Here is a 16,220-nt window from a genome sequence, read left to right as displayed (position 1 = left end):
TCTCTCTCTCTCTCTCTCTCTCTCTCTCTCTCTCTCTCTCTCTCTCTCTCTCTCTCTCTCTCTCTCTCTCTCTCTCTCTCTCTCTCTCTCTCTCTCTCTCTCTGTGTATCTTTCTCTCTGTCTCTCACTCTTTCTGTCTCCCTACACCAATCTTTTCTCTCTTCTCCTCCACACACACACACACACACACACACACACTCTCTCTCTCTCTCTCTCTCTCTCTCTCTCTCTCTCTCTCTCTCTCTCTCTCTCTATAACTCTCTCTCTATAACTCTCTCTCTCTCGCTATAACTCTCTGTCACCCCATGTGAGGCTGGCCTAATCACATACCAGCGCGTGAGTCATCACTTGGATGCGTTGAGAAATAATCCCACATGAATAACCCCTAATCCCCAACCCCACCAGAAGGCCTCCGGATAACTGTGGGACAAAAAAGTATCAATGATTTAGGGAACATTACGCCAATTTAACAATTGTTCAAAACTTCCCCTTTCCTGGTTGTTGTTGGTGATACAAAGTAGAAGACATCCACTGCATACCTGTGGATGCTAGTTTAGTTTCACTCAGATATCAGAGAATACACAGAGCAAACATCATGTCCCATGTTTCTAAATACTATAAAATAATTAAATATTGACAAACAAAATGGACAATAGGTTAGAATGGAAAACTATGCTGACCATCTGGCTTTTATCTAACTAATATCTGGATGAAGCTGATATGATTCTTCAGAATGTGTAGGAAGGATTTTTTCATCCTATCTGACAGGAGTGAGTGACCAAACCTGAAACTCTGAAGGAGCTGACACAGGAGCTGATACTCCTTCAGCATCGCTCAGATTCCTAGTTAGATTAGGAATCCCGTGCTCCACTGCTGTCTTAGTAACCTGATTTGTAGGTCGTGGCTCTAGAAATGTAATGTGACTGGTAAAAATTGTGAAAGCTTCTGACTTTGCTTGTCCATAGAGGCCTCTTTTATTATGAAAAATATTAATTGTGACAATCAGAATCAAGTTTAATCGCCAAGTAAGTGCACACAAACAAGGAATTTACTTTGGTGGGCAAGTGCATAGATTACACATATAATAAACATATACAAATCTTTAAAAATATGTGTGCGGTCCTTAAATATACAATATAAAAAAGTAAGAATACTGACAAAACTGTACAATATAAAATATAAAGTAAAAATAAAAGAAAGCAATAGGGCTGTATGCAGTAAAGTGACAGAGCATTAATTTAACGCTTAGTACTTTTGTGACTTATCAGCAAACATCTGCCAATTAACTTCAATCAATGTCATCTTGTCTGTACAGGTGATTGCTGGATGTCATGTTACACCTGTATTTTGTGTCTGCTGTACCCTGTTATCGTCTCATTACTTTATGGTGGAAACAGACATGTAGGTCCTGTTCTGATCTCTCTCTCTCCTCTCTCTCTACCTCTAAGGTATTGTGAATACGGTACAGTTGATTCAGCTTCAACTTAAGCCTCTCTCACACACACAACCAATAAGGTAAGGACTGCCTCTGGCTAATAAGAGTTACCTGGATACATACATCCAATCCGTTTATTGAATGTAATCATTGTACAAAGTTCAGTCAATTAGAAACAATTAGATCTTTTCTGGTTTGCTGTCCATTGCACTTGTCTCTGTGACCTGGTTCTCCTGGTTGTTTCTCTGCTGGCAGCAAGCTGTGATTTGCCTTACAAGACCTCTTTGTGTGTGTCCTGTCAGGGTTGCACAGCAGCTGATAACAGAAGAACTTTGATCCGTTGGCAGGACTGATTTGGAGGCTTGTCTCCCCAGCCCTGCCCAGTGTTAGCACCGACCTGTTGTCAATCAGAGCTTCTCAGACCTGAGAGAGACCGAGAGACCAGGCTCCTGGACCCAAGCAGGGTTTGAATCCCACACGCTCATGGTTAGTTTTTTGACTGTTTGGGAGCAAAGGCTTTTAAATGTCTGGTAAATGGGGGGTCCCACGTTGATGCAGGCTACTAGTGGGCCAGAGTTATTATGGGGGATAAAGACTCATTGTTATATTATGGGTTCGGAGAAAGAGATAGGCCAAATGTCTAATAGTAGCTAGTTATCAATAAGTAACCAACGGAAAATAACGGATAATAATGTATCGCTAGAATGTATGATTGTATGATTCCCGTTCAGGTTACATAATTCTCACGCTGAAAGCTCTCAAAAGGCGCTCAAAAGGCGCTCAAAAGGCGCTCAAAAGGCGCTCAAAAGGCGCTCAAAAGGCGCTCAAAAGGCGCTCAAAAGGCGCTCAAAAGGCGCTGAAGGCAGCGCTTTTTTCAAAAAAAATAAGTCAAGTGTGAACACGGCCTAACAGTTATTTTTTCCAGACTTCTGTTAACTGTACCGTAGAACATCTCAGCGTAGTGACTTCTGATCTGACCTGTTTCTCCAGTAGTATTCAATGTCAAGAAGAAAATCAGTTACAGTCACTAATCTCTCTGATAACTTTCTTTGCAATTATCCTGTTTTCAGCAGTTGTAATGTAAGGTCCCATACTTTATACTGTTATTAGACCACAGCAATGCTGTAGATCAGGTTTTAAGTGAGTGAAAAAGATTAACCAGCCCTTTCCTCCTTACGGGGATTTCTCCTTTCATCTGTGACGTTTCAGAGCTGTTTCATCTAAGGACAGACCGGGGTATTGTATTATGATAAGAGATCATTGTTAACAAATGTGAGAGGAGGGAGGGGGGCATGAGCAACAAACTAAACACTTTTTCTTGCCAGAGGTATTTTATTTCTCCTCTCTGATTCAGTTGGAATCCTTCTCCCTCTGCCCTTCTCTGTCCTCTTTCTCTTTCCCCTCTCTCTCGGTCTCTCTCTCTCTCTCTCTCTCTCTCATCTCCCTCTTCTCCTCTACTGATGCATGTAACATTCAGCCTTCAGAAGAGGTTACTCCTTCAGCAGACAGACAACCTGATGTATGGTCTGGTGTGTGGGTGTGGGATGTTTGGTCTGGGGTTTGGCTAGCAAAGGGACGCAGAATCAATGGACTTAGACCCCCCCTACACACACACACACACACACACACACACACACACACACACACACACACACACACACACACACACACACACACACACACACACACACACACACACACACACACACACACACATACACATACACATACATACACATGCACACACATAATCTCCCCTCCCTGGAGTGGCCTCACATTCCAGCAACCCACGCGTTTTTACAGGGGGCTTTTCTGCTGCCATCGCAGACCTAGCGCTGCAGCACGGTCTGACTGAGTGTTTTTCTGACCAGAACTGTTTACACACCCACTGCTTGTGCAAGACCAGTGCAAACTTAGAATCATGCTATTTCTAGTTATTATTGACAGAAAGGCACATGATGTAGATGAAAATGCCCTTGTGCACATAATGAGAGAAACGGAACAGATGTCAAGGTCTGGTGTCCAGACAGGAGTCAGACACTGAGCTTTGGGTACACAGTCACAACAAGATGCTAAGGTTACTATACCAAAAACAAAGCCACTCAATGGGTTGTATAGTTGGTTCAGGGGATGAGGTTACTATCTACTATGCATCTTCTGTCCTCTCGAGATATTATGGAACATATAACATGGCACCTTTTATTGGATGTCCAGGTTCTCTCAGAAATTCGGCTGGTATTCTGAGACAACAGTGCAGTGTGAGGTGTATAGGTGTGAGATAGTCTCGGATCCCCCTTTTTGAAAGATAATTGCTTACTGTTCTCTTTCTCACTTTAACCTTTTCTCCCTTACATTGAGAATGTGAAACACTTGTTGTCTTTCACCCTCTCCTCTGAAACGGAAGGACTGATATCTGATGAAGCAACTTCATCAGTCTGGTTTAAGTCTCAACAACCACGCTAATCTAGGCACCTTCAGAACAGGATGTGAAATTTCGATGCCATATTTTTGGGTATGTGGGTATGAGAGATTGGATGTCGCTTTGGATAAAAGTGTCTGCTAAATGAATAAATATAAATGAATAAATGTAAATGAATAAATGTAAATGAATAAATGTAAAAAGAGATACTGTATGCTAATTTATGCTAATTTATGTACGTATGTGTGTGTTTCCAAAACCAGAGAGAGGCCTTACCAGAAGGACAGAGCAAAGGAACCAGTGACATCACAGTGACTATCTAGCGGTCACGCCCAAATATCCACACACACTCACTGAATGTGGACAGGAGTATCCAGGAATTCTTCTGCTGTCCAGGGTCAAGGCTTATATTCTAGTTTATACAGCTGGATCAGCTTCTGTTTTCACAACATAGTCTGTTTGGTGTGAAGGTACCCCTGGATGTGCCTACCTACACTTCCATCTCTGTCCTTCAAACTAAATGATTGTTGGCCTGCTGACCTTTGGATACTCAATGACCTGAGGCTTCAGCACAGAGAGGAAAAACAAGGGACACTATGACTTCAGAAAAGGAGACTTGCGTGACACGGAGTAAACCAGGAACGACAGAGCCCAGTACGCACCAGAACAATGAAGAAAGACGGTATTCTGACCAACCGTTGGTGAGCTGCCAGTGTAGCACCACCTCCAGCCCACCCCTCCGCCTGTACAGGAAGTTATCTTGTGACTGTTTAGACGGGAAGTTTCTGGAAACAGGATGTCGAAGCTGGGATTACCGTTCTAGAACAGCTAGCTCTATAACCTCCCACAGTGTCGCTTCTACACAGCACTGCATGCATTCCAGACAGCCCTGTGGGTCAAATGACCTTACAAATAGAGCCCGGAGCCACGGGACAGGGTTCTTGTGCAGTGAGTGTGGACTGGATACTGTGTGTCAAGAAATAGGTCCCGCTGTCCAGTGTTCTACTCCCCAGGGTTCCACATCCCATGGTTGTGCTCCTAAGGGTTCTATACCCCGGGGTTCTACTGCTGGGACTGTGGATAGTCCTCAGGCAGCAGCTGGTGGAATGCCAGCATGGAACTGCCCAGAGGGAAACTCCTGCAAATTGGAATGTAACAGCGCTGCTCTGGTGTCTCACAGGCCCAGCGCTCGTCCCAACTCCTGTCACTGCTCCAGCCCTGGCCCTTCTGCCTGCCCCTGCTTCACCGGCCCCAGTCCTAAACCCAGCCCCAGCCCCAAACCCATATTAAGCCCCAGACTCAAGCTCACCGCTCACCGTCGGAGCAGCTTGCCTGTGTCTCTGTTATCAACTTGTCATTCTCCCCAGGGAGACCCAGGCTCCCCAGGTACCTCTCCCAAGACTAGAGCTTCCCTCTGCAGGCATGACGCCCGCAGACTCTGCCTGAGAGACGGCTACTCCAGCCTAGAGAGGCTGAACAGGAGGCCCAAGCCCAAGGTCTCCTCTGTGGAGAAACTCTTCCTCCGTCGGGCTTCCCTGGAAGCCACGACAGCTTCCAGGTCACCACTGGGGTCATCACCTGGGGAAACAGTCAGCCCACCGAAAAGCGACAGTGATGGAGGCCTGTCAGACAGTGAATTTGTACGGAACAAGAAGGAACGCTCCACTGTTCTGGTCCGGAGGTTCTACAGGAACAACCAGAAGGTGAAGAAGTCTGTGTGTACTGGCACCAGAGCCATCGTTAGGACTCTGCCCTCAGGGCACATTTCTGACCATGCCTGGGGGGTTGTTTGTAGAAGAACCTGGCGCCCCAGTGAGAAAGACATTCAGCCAATCAGAAAGCATGGTGTGGAGGATCTTGTTACCAGCCTGAAGGTCTGCAGAGCTCTGCTACGGTACCCTGGGGTCAGATTCTCACAGGTAAGAGAGGCTTTACACACACATACACACACTCACATGTTAGGGGTCAGCGTCTCAGTCATTAGATAGTTTGTCTTTCACACCCATGCTACAGGTTCCATGAAAGGACCCACTGTTATGAGGCCCACTGCAGCCCCTCCTGTGAATGTATTAACCAACCCTCACACACACCAAACCTAACCATGCTGACACCCTCACCATCTTGTCCCAATTTTCATTTTCTACCCAACTGTGAATGCTTTGGAACCACCACCTCACAGATTGCTGTAATTCAGCTAATACTACGAGTGGCACATTTGGTGGAAAAAGTCATTTACAGTGTTTGCTCTCGTCTGTTTAGTTTAAATGTTCCGCTTGTTATGTGTGTCGGAAAAAGAGTGGGGGACTCCACGGCACAGTCCGTCTCTTTGTTCGGGGTAGTCCTCTCCACCTCTCCTCTCCTCCGCAGTGGAAAAGTGATTTATCTGCAGTAAGTTCTGCTGTGTGTGAAACTGACAGACTGAGCTGGCATTGGCATACAGTTACAAACCATGGAATCTATCTCCTGGTACTGCCAAGGGAGATGGATTGAGAAGAGAGAGAGGAAGGGAGAGAGAGAGAAAAAGAGTATTTGGAAAGAGAGTTCTGGTTAGGGTGCCAGATGTTGTTGATGGTCGGGTTTTCGATGTATTGAGGTTGAGGTTGTAATGAGTTTGAGTTAAGGTTGAATTGAGTTTGATGTGAGGTTGTATAGAGGTTGAGGTGAGGTTGAGGTGAGGTTTCATGGTAAAGGTCTTATTAACATCCAGAGAGGATCTGACACAAAACATTAAAAGCCTGAGAAAATATGGTCCAATGGCTGACTGCCTTGTTCAACCACAACCTCCACGTTAAGCATGCCTACAGTGTGTGTGTGTGTGTGTGCGTGCGTGCCCGCTCATGTGCATGTGTCGGCCACAACAGAGCAAACCTCTGTGTACGAGTGTGTGGTGAGGGTCGCTGGTGAGGGTCGCTGGTGAGGGCCGCTGCAGTGGTTGCAGTCAGTTTTATGAGTCCTTTGTGGTGCAGGGATATGGGCTGTATGCAGGCCAGCCTCCAGGCTCCACTCATAATGAGACCATTGAAAAGCCTGCTAGTCACAGCGCCTGTCAAAACACCAGCCACAGTATGCCTATGGAGTTACCATAGGAACCAAACACAGAATAGTATAGTCACTGATTCTTATATGGCCAACTAACACACACACACATGTGCTTCAGTACTGAAAACAAGCGCACAAGCACACTCATTCTCTCTCATACACACACGCTCACACACACACACACACTTACACAAGGAGGTGTGTGTGTGTGTGTGTGTGGGCAGTAATGAAGGTGTAGTTGAGAAATTCCAAGGTATCCCCTGGCCTACTGTTTATTACCTCAGCTAAGGAGGTAAGCCAAAGCACACAGGATTATATGATGGAGGGATCCTAGCAGAGTAATACTGGCAGAGAGAGTAGGAAAATAAGAGCTTCTAGCAGAATATAGGGGGAATGGAGGTTGAAAGGGAAGAGTACAAAGGGGAGTGAAGTTTGTGTCATCGTGCTGAGCTAGATACGTGAGGTCTAAGAGAGACAGAAGGGACCTTGCTTTATTGTGTTCTATTTCTTCTTCCTGAACTTTACAACCTGGGAGCTTTGCATGTCTTCATGACATGTTTACAATCATTTTTATATGCGTACAGCATAAATAAGAGTTGCCTGTCATGCAAATATATTTGCTTACCAGGGGGGCACATTCCCACCCACCCACACACACACACACGCACACCTTTGGCCAGCATCAAACAACCTAAAGCCAGCAGGAGCGTGTTAATCATTTGCTGTTTACATTACATTTACATGTATTCATTTAGCAGACGCTTTTATCCAAAGCGACTTCCAAGAGAGAGCTTTACAAAGTGCATAGGTCACTGATCATAACAACAAGATAGCCACAAAAACATTGCGAGTAGCCAAAACATGAAGCACACATTGTGAACAACCACAGTAAGTGCCAAAGGGAAGAACCATAAGAGCATGTAGTTAAACAAGTTACAATTAAACAACATGAACCGCTATAAGTGCAAGTGTACCTGTGGAAAAAAAAAACAAGCAACAATAATAAAAACAATATATCACAGCGAGTACAAAAATTTAAGTCAGTTACCACTAACCACAAGAGCAACAAGTCTCTAAGCAAGAGTCATTGTGATCCTTGAGGAAACTAACATCGGGTCAAGCGAACCATTCCTAAGTACCGTTGTACTCCCGGAACAAGTGCGTCTTGAGCCTTTTCTTGAAGGTGGAGAGACAGTCAGTGTCTCTGATGGAGGTGGGGAGTTGATTCCACCACTGGGGGGCCAGACAGGAGAAGAGCTTGTGTTGGGACCGGGCGGTCTTGAGCGGTGGGACCACCAGGCGGTTGTCTGAAGAAGACCGTAGGTGACGGGTGGGGGTGTAAGGCTGCAGGAGAGACTTGATGTAGACGGGTGCAGTCCCGTTCACTGCTCGGAAGGTCAGTACCAGGGTCTTGAATCTGATACGGGCCATGATAGGTGGCCAGTGGAGAGAGATGAGGAGCGGGGTAACATGGGAGCGTCTAGGTAGATTGTAGACCAGGCGGGCCGCTGCGTTCTGAATCCTCTGAAGAGGGTGGCGAGTTTAGAACTCTGTCTTTACATTTACATTTAGTCTTTACCAATTAGTGTCAATGGAGCCTTTTCATTTGGGTCAAAAAAGATCTTTCAAGTCCACATTCTCCATCTTCGTAAACAATGTTAAAGTTAAAGCAAGCAACTTGAGGGTGAAGGTGAAGGATGAGAAAGAAGAGAGAGCAAGACAGGTGAAGAGGTGGTGGGAAAAGGAATGAGAGCGAGGAAGAGGGAAAGAGATAAGACAACAAGACAAGATAAGGATAGAAAGCATGGAAAAAGGAGAAGAGCTACCACCCCTCCCCTCTACACACACACACGCACACACGCACACACACACACACACACACACACACACACACACACACACACACACACACACACACACACATGCACACAACAACCCCAGACCCACTGGGCTTGTTGATCCTCCTGGGGGGGGGGCTTCCTAAACAGGCTTGCTGTAATTGATTTCCATCGTGTCTGTGTGTGTGTATACACACACAGTATGGGCTTGTATACGTGCGCTTGTGCGAGAGAGTCTACATGTGCATTGCATGTGTGTATGCGAAGGCCTGTACTCTACTGTAGGTTCGTAGGTCTTGATGGAGATCAGAAATGTCCCTATGATGTTTGCAGTAGAGGTCTCAGATCTGTGTTGTTGGCCAAAAGAAATGTGAAGCACCAAAGGAGGATGCTCTCACTCTGCCAGACATCCCACAGCTGTTCCAGTAAATGAACTTCGGCTGATATAGGCCCACATCCTTAGAACGGACTAATGCAGTGGACGAAGAACTGTGTTTCCGACACAAACATTTGTAAATATTCGGATGTAATCTACCTAGAATGGATCCGTTATTCTCAGTTTGTTCACTTGCTTCGCCTTCTCTATATGAGGTTTGAACATATTTTCTTGGTCCCAAAACATTGAAAGATTTGAGGCTTTCCAGATTGTAGTTGACACTTCCTTTCTGGACAGGAAGTGTAGTCTGCAGTTTGTTTCACAAAAACAACAGTCCCGATGAAAACACATCTACTGATAAGAGTTGACTTTTCCCCTTCATTTTCCTCAAATCCCCCCCCTCTCTCTTTCTCTCTTTTTCTCTTTCTCTATCTATCAATTCTCTCTGTGGATCTGATTTCAATGAGCAAGCTGGGAGTATTCTCATTTAGTTCATTCTTTCAAACTGTGTCTGTTCATGCCAGTGAACAGGTAAGCTTCAACAAACATTTGTCTGCCCTATCATCGTGTCTCCATTACCAACTGACTGATTAAAAAGACTGTTTGTCCTGAGGTCAGGTGCATTGCAGATCATTTCTCCAGTAAATACACTGGACCGTTTCTGAAGCTCATTAACTATACAACGGAGTCAACAGAGGCAGGTGCCTCTGCCATAGAGGTGGTCCGGGCCACTTTCTGGTAATCCCTAAATACACATTCCCAGGAAGTTGTGGTGTTGACCCACTCAGATGGGATTGGGTGAAGAGTAGAGGATGTGGGTAAAGGAAATGAAAAGGATATTACATGACTGCTTGTTGTGAGCCTGTGGAACCTGGTCCAGGACAACATGGAGAGCATGGAGATCCTGGGCTGAATGGAAAGGGTCATCAAGGAACCAGCCCAACATGCAGACCTATGAATGCTCGCAGGCGCATGTACACACACACACACACATTCGGTCAGCCTTCCACCCCTCTCAAAATGTCTGTGGTGTGACTAGAATCCAGCAGCATCTCCTGTAGTCTCGCCAGCAGTAGAAGCTCTCTCCCTCGACTCCCTTCTTGTTGTGCCATTACAGTGGAATGTGCAGAGCAGGCGTGTTTGTGTAACCTAGCTGGGTGATGCCGCTTAGCAGGAGATTAGGGTGTGTATGTGTGTGTGTGTTTGTGACTTCCCTCACTGCAACTGTGTCGAGTGTGTGCCCCCCTGTCTGCTGTCTCTCTGAGACTCCTCTGTATGGGCACCTCATTCTCCAGGAGGGGAACACTAGGAGTTCTGGTAAGACTACACCAGACATGAGTGTTGGAAGGATCAGGGTCTGTTAGGGAAAGCTCAGCGGTAGAGCCGTTGACTGCAGATCATGAGGCTGCAGGTTCAATTCCCGCCCTTAAACGTGTCTGCTCGATGAAAATGAATATATTTTCAGACTGGCCCATGACCTTTTTTTTGTTGCACAGAGACAAAACACCTTCCAGTTAGTTCGATTTTCAACACAATAGCTGCCAATGTAACAAGGCCCTGTATGCTTCATTTAATCAAGAACGGAAGTCTCTTTATGTCTTTCAAGCTGCCCAAGTGAGACACAAGTGTCTAGTGGTGTGTGTACCGGTCTCTGTGTGTTTGTGTGTATGTTGGAGTGTGTGGGTGTGTTATTTGTTTGTGGAAGGGCTCTTCTTGTGTTTCTGTTAGAGTGTGGGAAAGCAACATAAGTTCGGAGCCAGAATATCCCTGATCCCTGTGGTGATGCTTGGAGAAAACTGACCCCCTGGGGTGACTACAGACCACACACACACGACCATACAAACACACATGCACACAGACCCATAGCGCTGGGAGCGGGGAGAGAGCTATCTGCATTTGAAACACATCAGGAATGTCTGGCGAAGAGATCATGGGTCCTTATCATAGTGACCGTATAACAACGATGCCAAATGACCATGCCGTTGGCTTGAGCCTATCCTAACCCTCTGAGCCTATCCTACCGTCCTGCCCAGGAGTCTTGATACTGAGTTGCAACACTTTTTCCACACATCTCAAGACTTCCTCACTGTCACTCATCTGAGTCATCTCATGTGGATGTGATGACTGGTAATAAAGCACGCACACGCACACGCACACACACAGGTACCCATGCACACACACACACACACAAACACATTCATGTATACACAAGCTACACAGTGCACGACTCTCACTGTGTCTTGTACAGTATTTTCTATACAAAAAAGTTAGATGCAATGCAATCGCATGATGTCAGTGTCACTCACGCTGATAAAGCATGGCTTGTTGGCTCTATCTAGTGGTCATCTGGTGAACTTGATATGGGATACGGGGACACGATTGGTTCTGTCTTTCACATGGCTCAACTGATGTATATCAGAAATGTCATCATCAATCAGCTATTTCCTGTTACAACTTGTCCTATGTGTTCTTGTGTGTGTGTGTGTGTCTGTGGGGTGGGGGGGGGTTGAGGTGTGTCAACTCATGTCAAATGTTGACCTCAGATTGACAGTGGTTGTTGTTTCACAAGAACATTTCCACATTCTTTTATACACCTGAACATACCAGGTGTGTGACAGCATCTAAAGATACCCACACATGTAGTCAGTACACATATTCAGAACACCCTTGACATAGTTGAGAAGTCTAATGCTGCCATCCAATCCTCTGTCGTAGTGTTTTATGTATTACTGTAGAGTCAGGGCTGTCCAAACCTGTTCCTGGAGATCTACCCTCCCGTAGGTTTACACTCCAACATGTAACAAACATGATTTGGCTTGTCAACCAGCTAATTATTAGAACCTGGTGTGCTGGGTTAGGGCTGGGGTGAACGCCTCAGCCCTCTGGAAGGTAGATCTCCAGGAGGGTAGATCACCAGGAGGGTAGATCTTCAGGAGGGTAGATCACCAGGAGGGTAGATCACCAGGAGGGTAGATCTTCAGGAGGGTAGATCTCCAGGAGGGTAGATCACCAGGAGGGTAGATCTTCAGGAGGGTAGATCTCCAGGAGGGTAGATCACCAGGAGGGTAGATCTCCAGGAGGGTAGATCTCCAGGAGGGTAGATCACCAGGAGGGTAGATCACCAGGAGGGTAGATCTCCAGGAGGGTAGATCACCAGGAGGGTAGATCACCAGGAGGGGTGGCCAGCCATGCTGGGGGTTTTTCTAACCCTCCACCTCAGAACACTAGATGGCAGTAGTGGCATTTGGAACTTGCATTGCTGCTAAACCACACCATCCCTCCCAAAGTCGCGTCACATCTTACTGATTCAAATCAGGGTAACGGCAATCTGGTCAAGTGGGGTAAATGAATCAACTTGCTCGCCTTGACGACATCAAAATGTACAAGGGTAAAAAAAGCTGCTGTTTAATTAAATCAGAACAAGCTGTATCACTGAAACCTTACTTGACCTAAATGAAGGTCATTTAGAAAAGCGTTTGGGGGGCTCTTGTTTTCCTCACCCAACTCAAATAGCCAAGGGACGCCAGGACGGCCAGTCTCTTATTAAAGATGAACATTTAAATGGGAAATAACAGAGGAAATATATGCATGGACTATACAGTAGATTAGGGGAAAATATATAGACTTCATGTTCATTCAACATTACATATATATATATTTTTTTTTGCTCTTCTGTTGTTTCCTTTGGATAATACAATTGTAATATCAAATCAAGCTGAATGCGAGTGGCAGAGATCAATGTGGGTGTACAGGAGACTGTTCTGCATCTTAGACACAAACTCAAGGGTCTTTCATAAGAGGTTCTCATGGCAACGGTGTCCGGAGCTGGATAATGACCAGATCAAGTGCCTGTCCCAGGGTGCCTCTGTGTTCGGCTCAGCACTCCCCAACGTCCCCACCGTCTCCATGGAGAATCTTGATGTCACCTGGCCTCGGCGTGGCCGTTACGGGTCGGAGAGGTGACGCCTCACAGACTAGACCTCGTTAGGTAGGGCCCATCTGGATGTACTTGTAGCACACTTTTAGTGTTTACCTGTTTGAAAGTGACAGTTGTAACAGTTGATGTCTTAGTGAAACCTTGTGAATTTAATTGTACTTGGACAAATTAATTGTTGTATTTCTCAGATAAAATTTTTTTTTTTTCATGATTATTTTCTACGTTTCTCTTGCTACTGTTCTAAGCATTGTTCTTGTGTCCTTGGTGTACTAGTGGCTAGGCATAACTTGTTTCAGAGCCTGGCAGAACACTTGCTAAGACTTCTAGTGACTTACTACAAAACAAACGCTGATTCGTTTGAATTTGATAGATGGTAGATTATGTTTTTTTCCATCCGACTCTAACCAAGAAGCAACCTTTACTTTCGTGATCGATTGATTAAGCAAAAATTGACTATCTTTCGCCACCTGAATGAGTATGGTGCAATCTTTATTACTGATTTCCCAGAGTTAAACAAGGCCCCGTGGTAGGGAAAGGAAGATTTGAGTACTTGAATGTGACTATATATATATAATATACCAATACTGATCTGAAGGATTGCTTTTGATTGAGTGTTTATGTCAAGTTGCCTCCTGGTTTGTAGTACATGTTAGTGAGGCTCACTACTTTTGTCTGATAGCATCTTGGTTGTCTGCTGTGGGTTTGTTGTTGCCTCACAGCCAAATATGGGATGCCCTCCTGAGGCACAGCTAACGGAGGGGCTCGCTCGCTCCTTCACTGATGTCGATCTCTCTTCCTCTCGCTCGTTCACTCTCTAGCCCTCTCTCCCTGGATTTTCAAGCTTACTCTCTCACTCTTGAATCCTCACTCTGCCTGAGACAGATTTATATTTTGTTTTAATCTGTTTATTTTTCTTCTAATTTCCTGCTATTTCCTCCTTCAGCTTTCTCTGGCCTCCTGAACAAGTAAGTAGACAAAGAACTGCAATACTATTACTGTTTGAGATGTAATTTTCTGTTTCTCATGGCAACGGTTAGAACAAGAAGAGTTTAATATATTTATAGATGCCAGTTGCTCTCTTTGTTAGTAGCTGTTATCCTATACATTTAAAAAAGTAATGCATTTAGCACATGGCTTGAATGTTAGAGATTCACCGCAAATTACTGTAGTTAGTTAACTACTTTATGGGTAGTAGGTAGGTAACTGTAGGATGACATCATGAGAACCAAGGTTCTGCCGTTGCGGAGCAGAGGATTCCCAGGGGGTCTCCCACTTTGTTAATAGCTTCCAGGTTTAGGTTCTGAGGGGGAACCAGCCAACGTGCAGAACTGTCTGTTTTCAGCGCAATGGAATCCTACTGATTCTGCTTCTCTCTGTGTCATTCTAACCTGTTACCGATTCACATGTATTTTCTTGGAGTATGTGCTGTCAGAAAATAAATTTCTTGTTTATCTCTGTTAGTTGAAGTGTGCAGAAAACACAGGTGTGCTGTCTCTCACACACACACACACACATACGTAGGCCTGAAATTGTTAGCAGAGGAGCTTTGGTTCTGGTGAAACAGCTCCTTGTGAAATTCTACAGAGTATTATGATGCGATCCCCCCCCCCCTTCTCTACTTCTCTCTCCCCCTCTATATTTATTTTCTTCCCCTCTCCCTCCACTTATCTTCCTCTTTGGCCTCAGCCCTGATTCACTCTGCTCTGGTCTCTCTTTCTTTCCCTGCCTTTACCTTACCATTTCCTCCCCCATAGCTCCTTCTCTCCTACTGATCCCTCTCTTCCTCTCTCCCTTTTCTCCACTCTTGTCCTTTCCCAGTGGGCGGTTCTCCAACTTGGCCTCAGCCAATCAAGGGACCATTTTGCTAGTATAAGCTTACCACATCTAGATGATTCATAATTCTTTGAGGTTCATGACCTTGACTTGAGTTTATTCTGGACTGGATACAGAATATCCATACTCTCATTCAGAGTTTTGTTATCACTGGTACATTTGGGGCTGATTTTGTCCACACAAGCGGATGGTTGATTTTATGTAAGTAAAAATTCCTTGTTCCCTTCTGTCTCTCCTTTTCTGTCTCAACTTTCATTTTTAAATGATGGTTTTAGAAAGGCTGTGCTCATTTAGACATGGAATGTAAAAAAAAATACAAACAGAGTTTATGAGAATTTCAGACAAAAATCTTGCTCAGTCGTCTGAAGTGCTGTGTGAAGGGCTAGCAGGTCAGGCCATCAGCAAGTATTGTTGGAGAAGGGGAGTAAGAACAGATTTACCGTCCCGGCGCTGGGGAGAGAATGGTGGGAAATTGTGGTTATATTGTCGGAGGGAGAGGGAGAGAGAGAGAGAGAGAGAGAGGGAGGGAGAGAGGGAGGGAAAGGGGGAGAGAGGGAGAGAGGGGGAGAGAGAGAGGGAGAGAGAGAAAGTAAAATGGGACATTGTGATTGGGTGGGGAAGTGTCCCTGTTGAACAGTTGACGGGAGACAGAGTAGAGCACCATACGGTCATACTCCTACAGCAGCAGGAAGTACAAGTCTGAAGTCACATGATCGAAGAGTGTGATGTTTCATGTGTTTAGATCGGTGTACCTGCCAGCTTCTCCTGTGGTTTACATGAGGGTCAAAGGATCTGCCAACTGCCTTCACAGGGCTGTAACTGTACACATCCTTGCAAACATGGGGAATATGTAATGGCATTTCTTCATTCAACATGTTATTGGAAAGGCTTACAACATGTTGAACCTTTAAATAGAGGATGGATGGGTTCTAGAACAGGCTACGGAATGTCTGAAACTCAAAGACTTCACTAGAATTGGGGAAATTGGCGCAAGAATGTAAACCTAGGGCATTGGTCTTTTCTATCTTATTTCTATATAGAGATAGCAACTGTAGGGGTACTTTTTCATTATCCTAGTTCTGTCTTTTTTCCGTCTCCCTTGTGCTGATAGTGTTCTCCATGAACCAAGGCAGAGCTTTTTACATAGCATATTTCTGTTATGATAAGACCATCACTCCTTTATCTGGTGGAGGTATTCACATATCAGGCTCTCCAAACACAGCAAATGGTCATTTGTTCAATAGATTGACCCTGAACAGGCAGAAAACCAGCCACCCAGCCTCTCCACCAGCCCCTCAGCCAGCCAGCCAGCTCTTTTAGCCAGCCAGCCAGCCAGCCAACTT

General features: G+C 45.3%; 1 protein-coding gene across 1 annotated transcript in view; it reads left to right on the top strand.

The window, feature by feature from the left end:
- The first annotated feature begins 1,487 nt into the window (after positions 1-1,487).
- The window catches only part of plce1 (phospholipase C, epsilon 1), a 48,493-nt gene continuing 33,760 nt past the window's right edge, over positions 1,488-16,220 (top strand). The window contains exons 1-3 of the mRNA XM_062474949.1: positions 1,488-1,515; positions 1,738-1,921; positions 4,118-5,773. Of these exons, the coding sequence (XP_062330933.1) occupies positions 4,451-5,773 (1,323 nt within the window). The 5' untranslated portion in view covers positions 1,488-1,515; positions 1,738-1,921; positions 4,118-4,450. The remainder of the gene's footprint in view (positions 1,516-1,737; positions 1,922-4,117; positions 5,774-16,220) is intronic.

This window comes from Osmerus eperlanus, chromosome 12 (genome assembly GCF_963692335.1).
Source record: "Osmerus eperlanus chromosome 12, fOsmEpe2.1, whole genome shotgun sequence".
NCBI classification, from domain to species: Eukaryota; Metazoa; Chordata; class Actinopteri; order Osmeriformes; family Osmeridae; genus Osmerus; species Osmerus eperlanus.
Note: the sequence above shows the minus strand (reverse complement) of the source record. Positions and strands in the feature narration are given on the sequence as shown.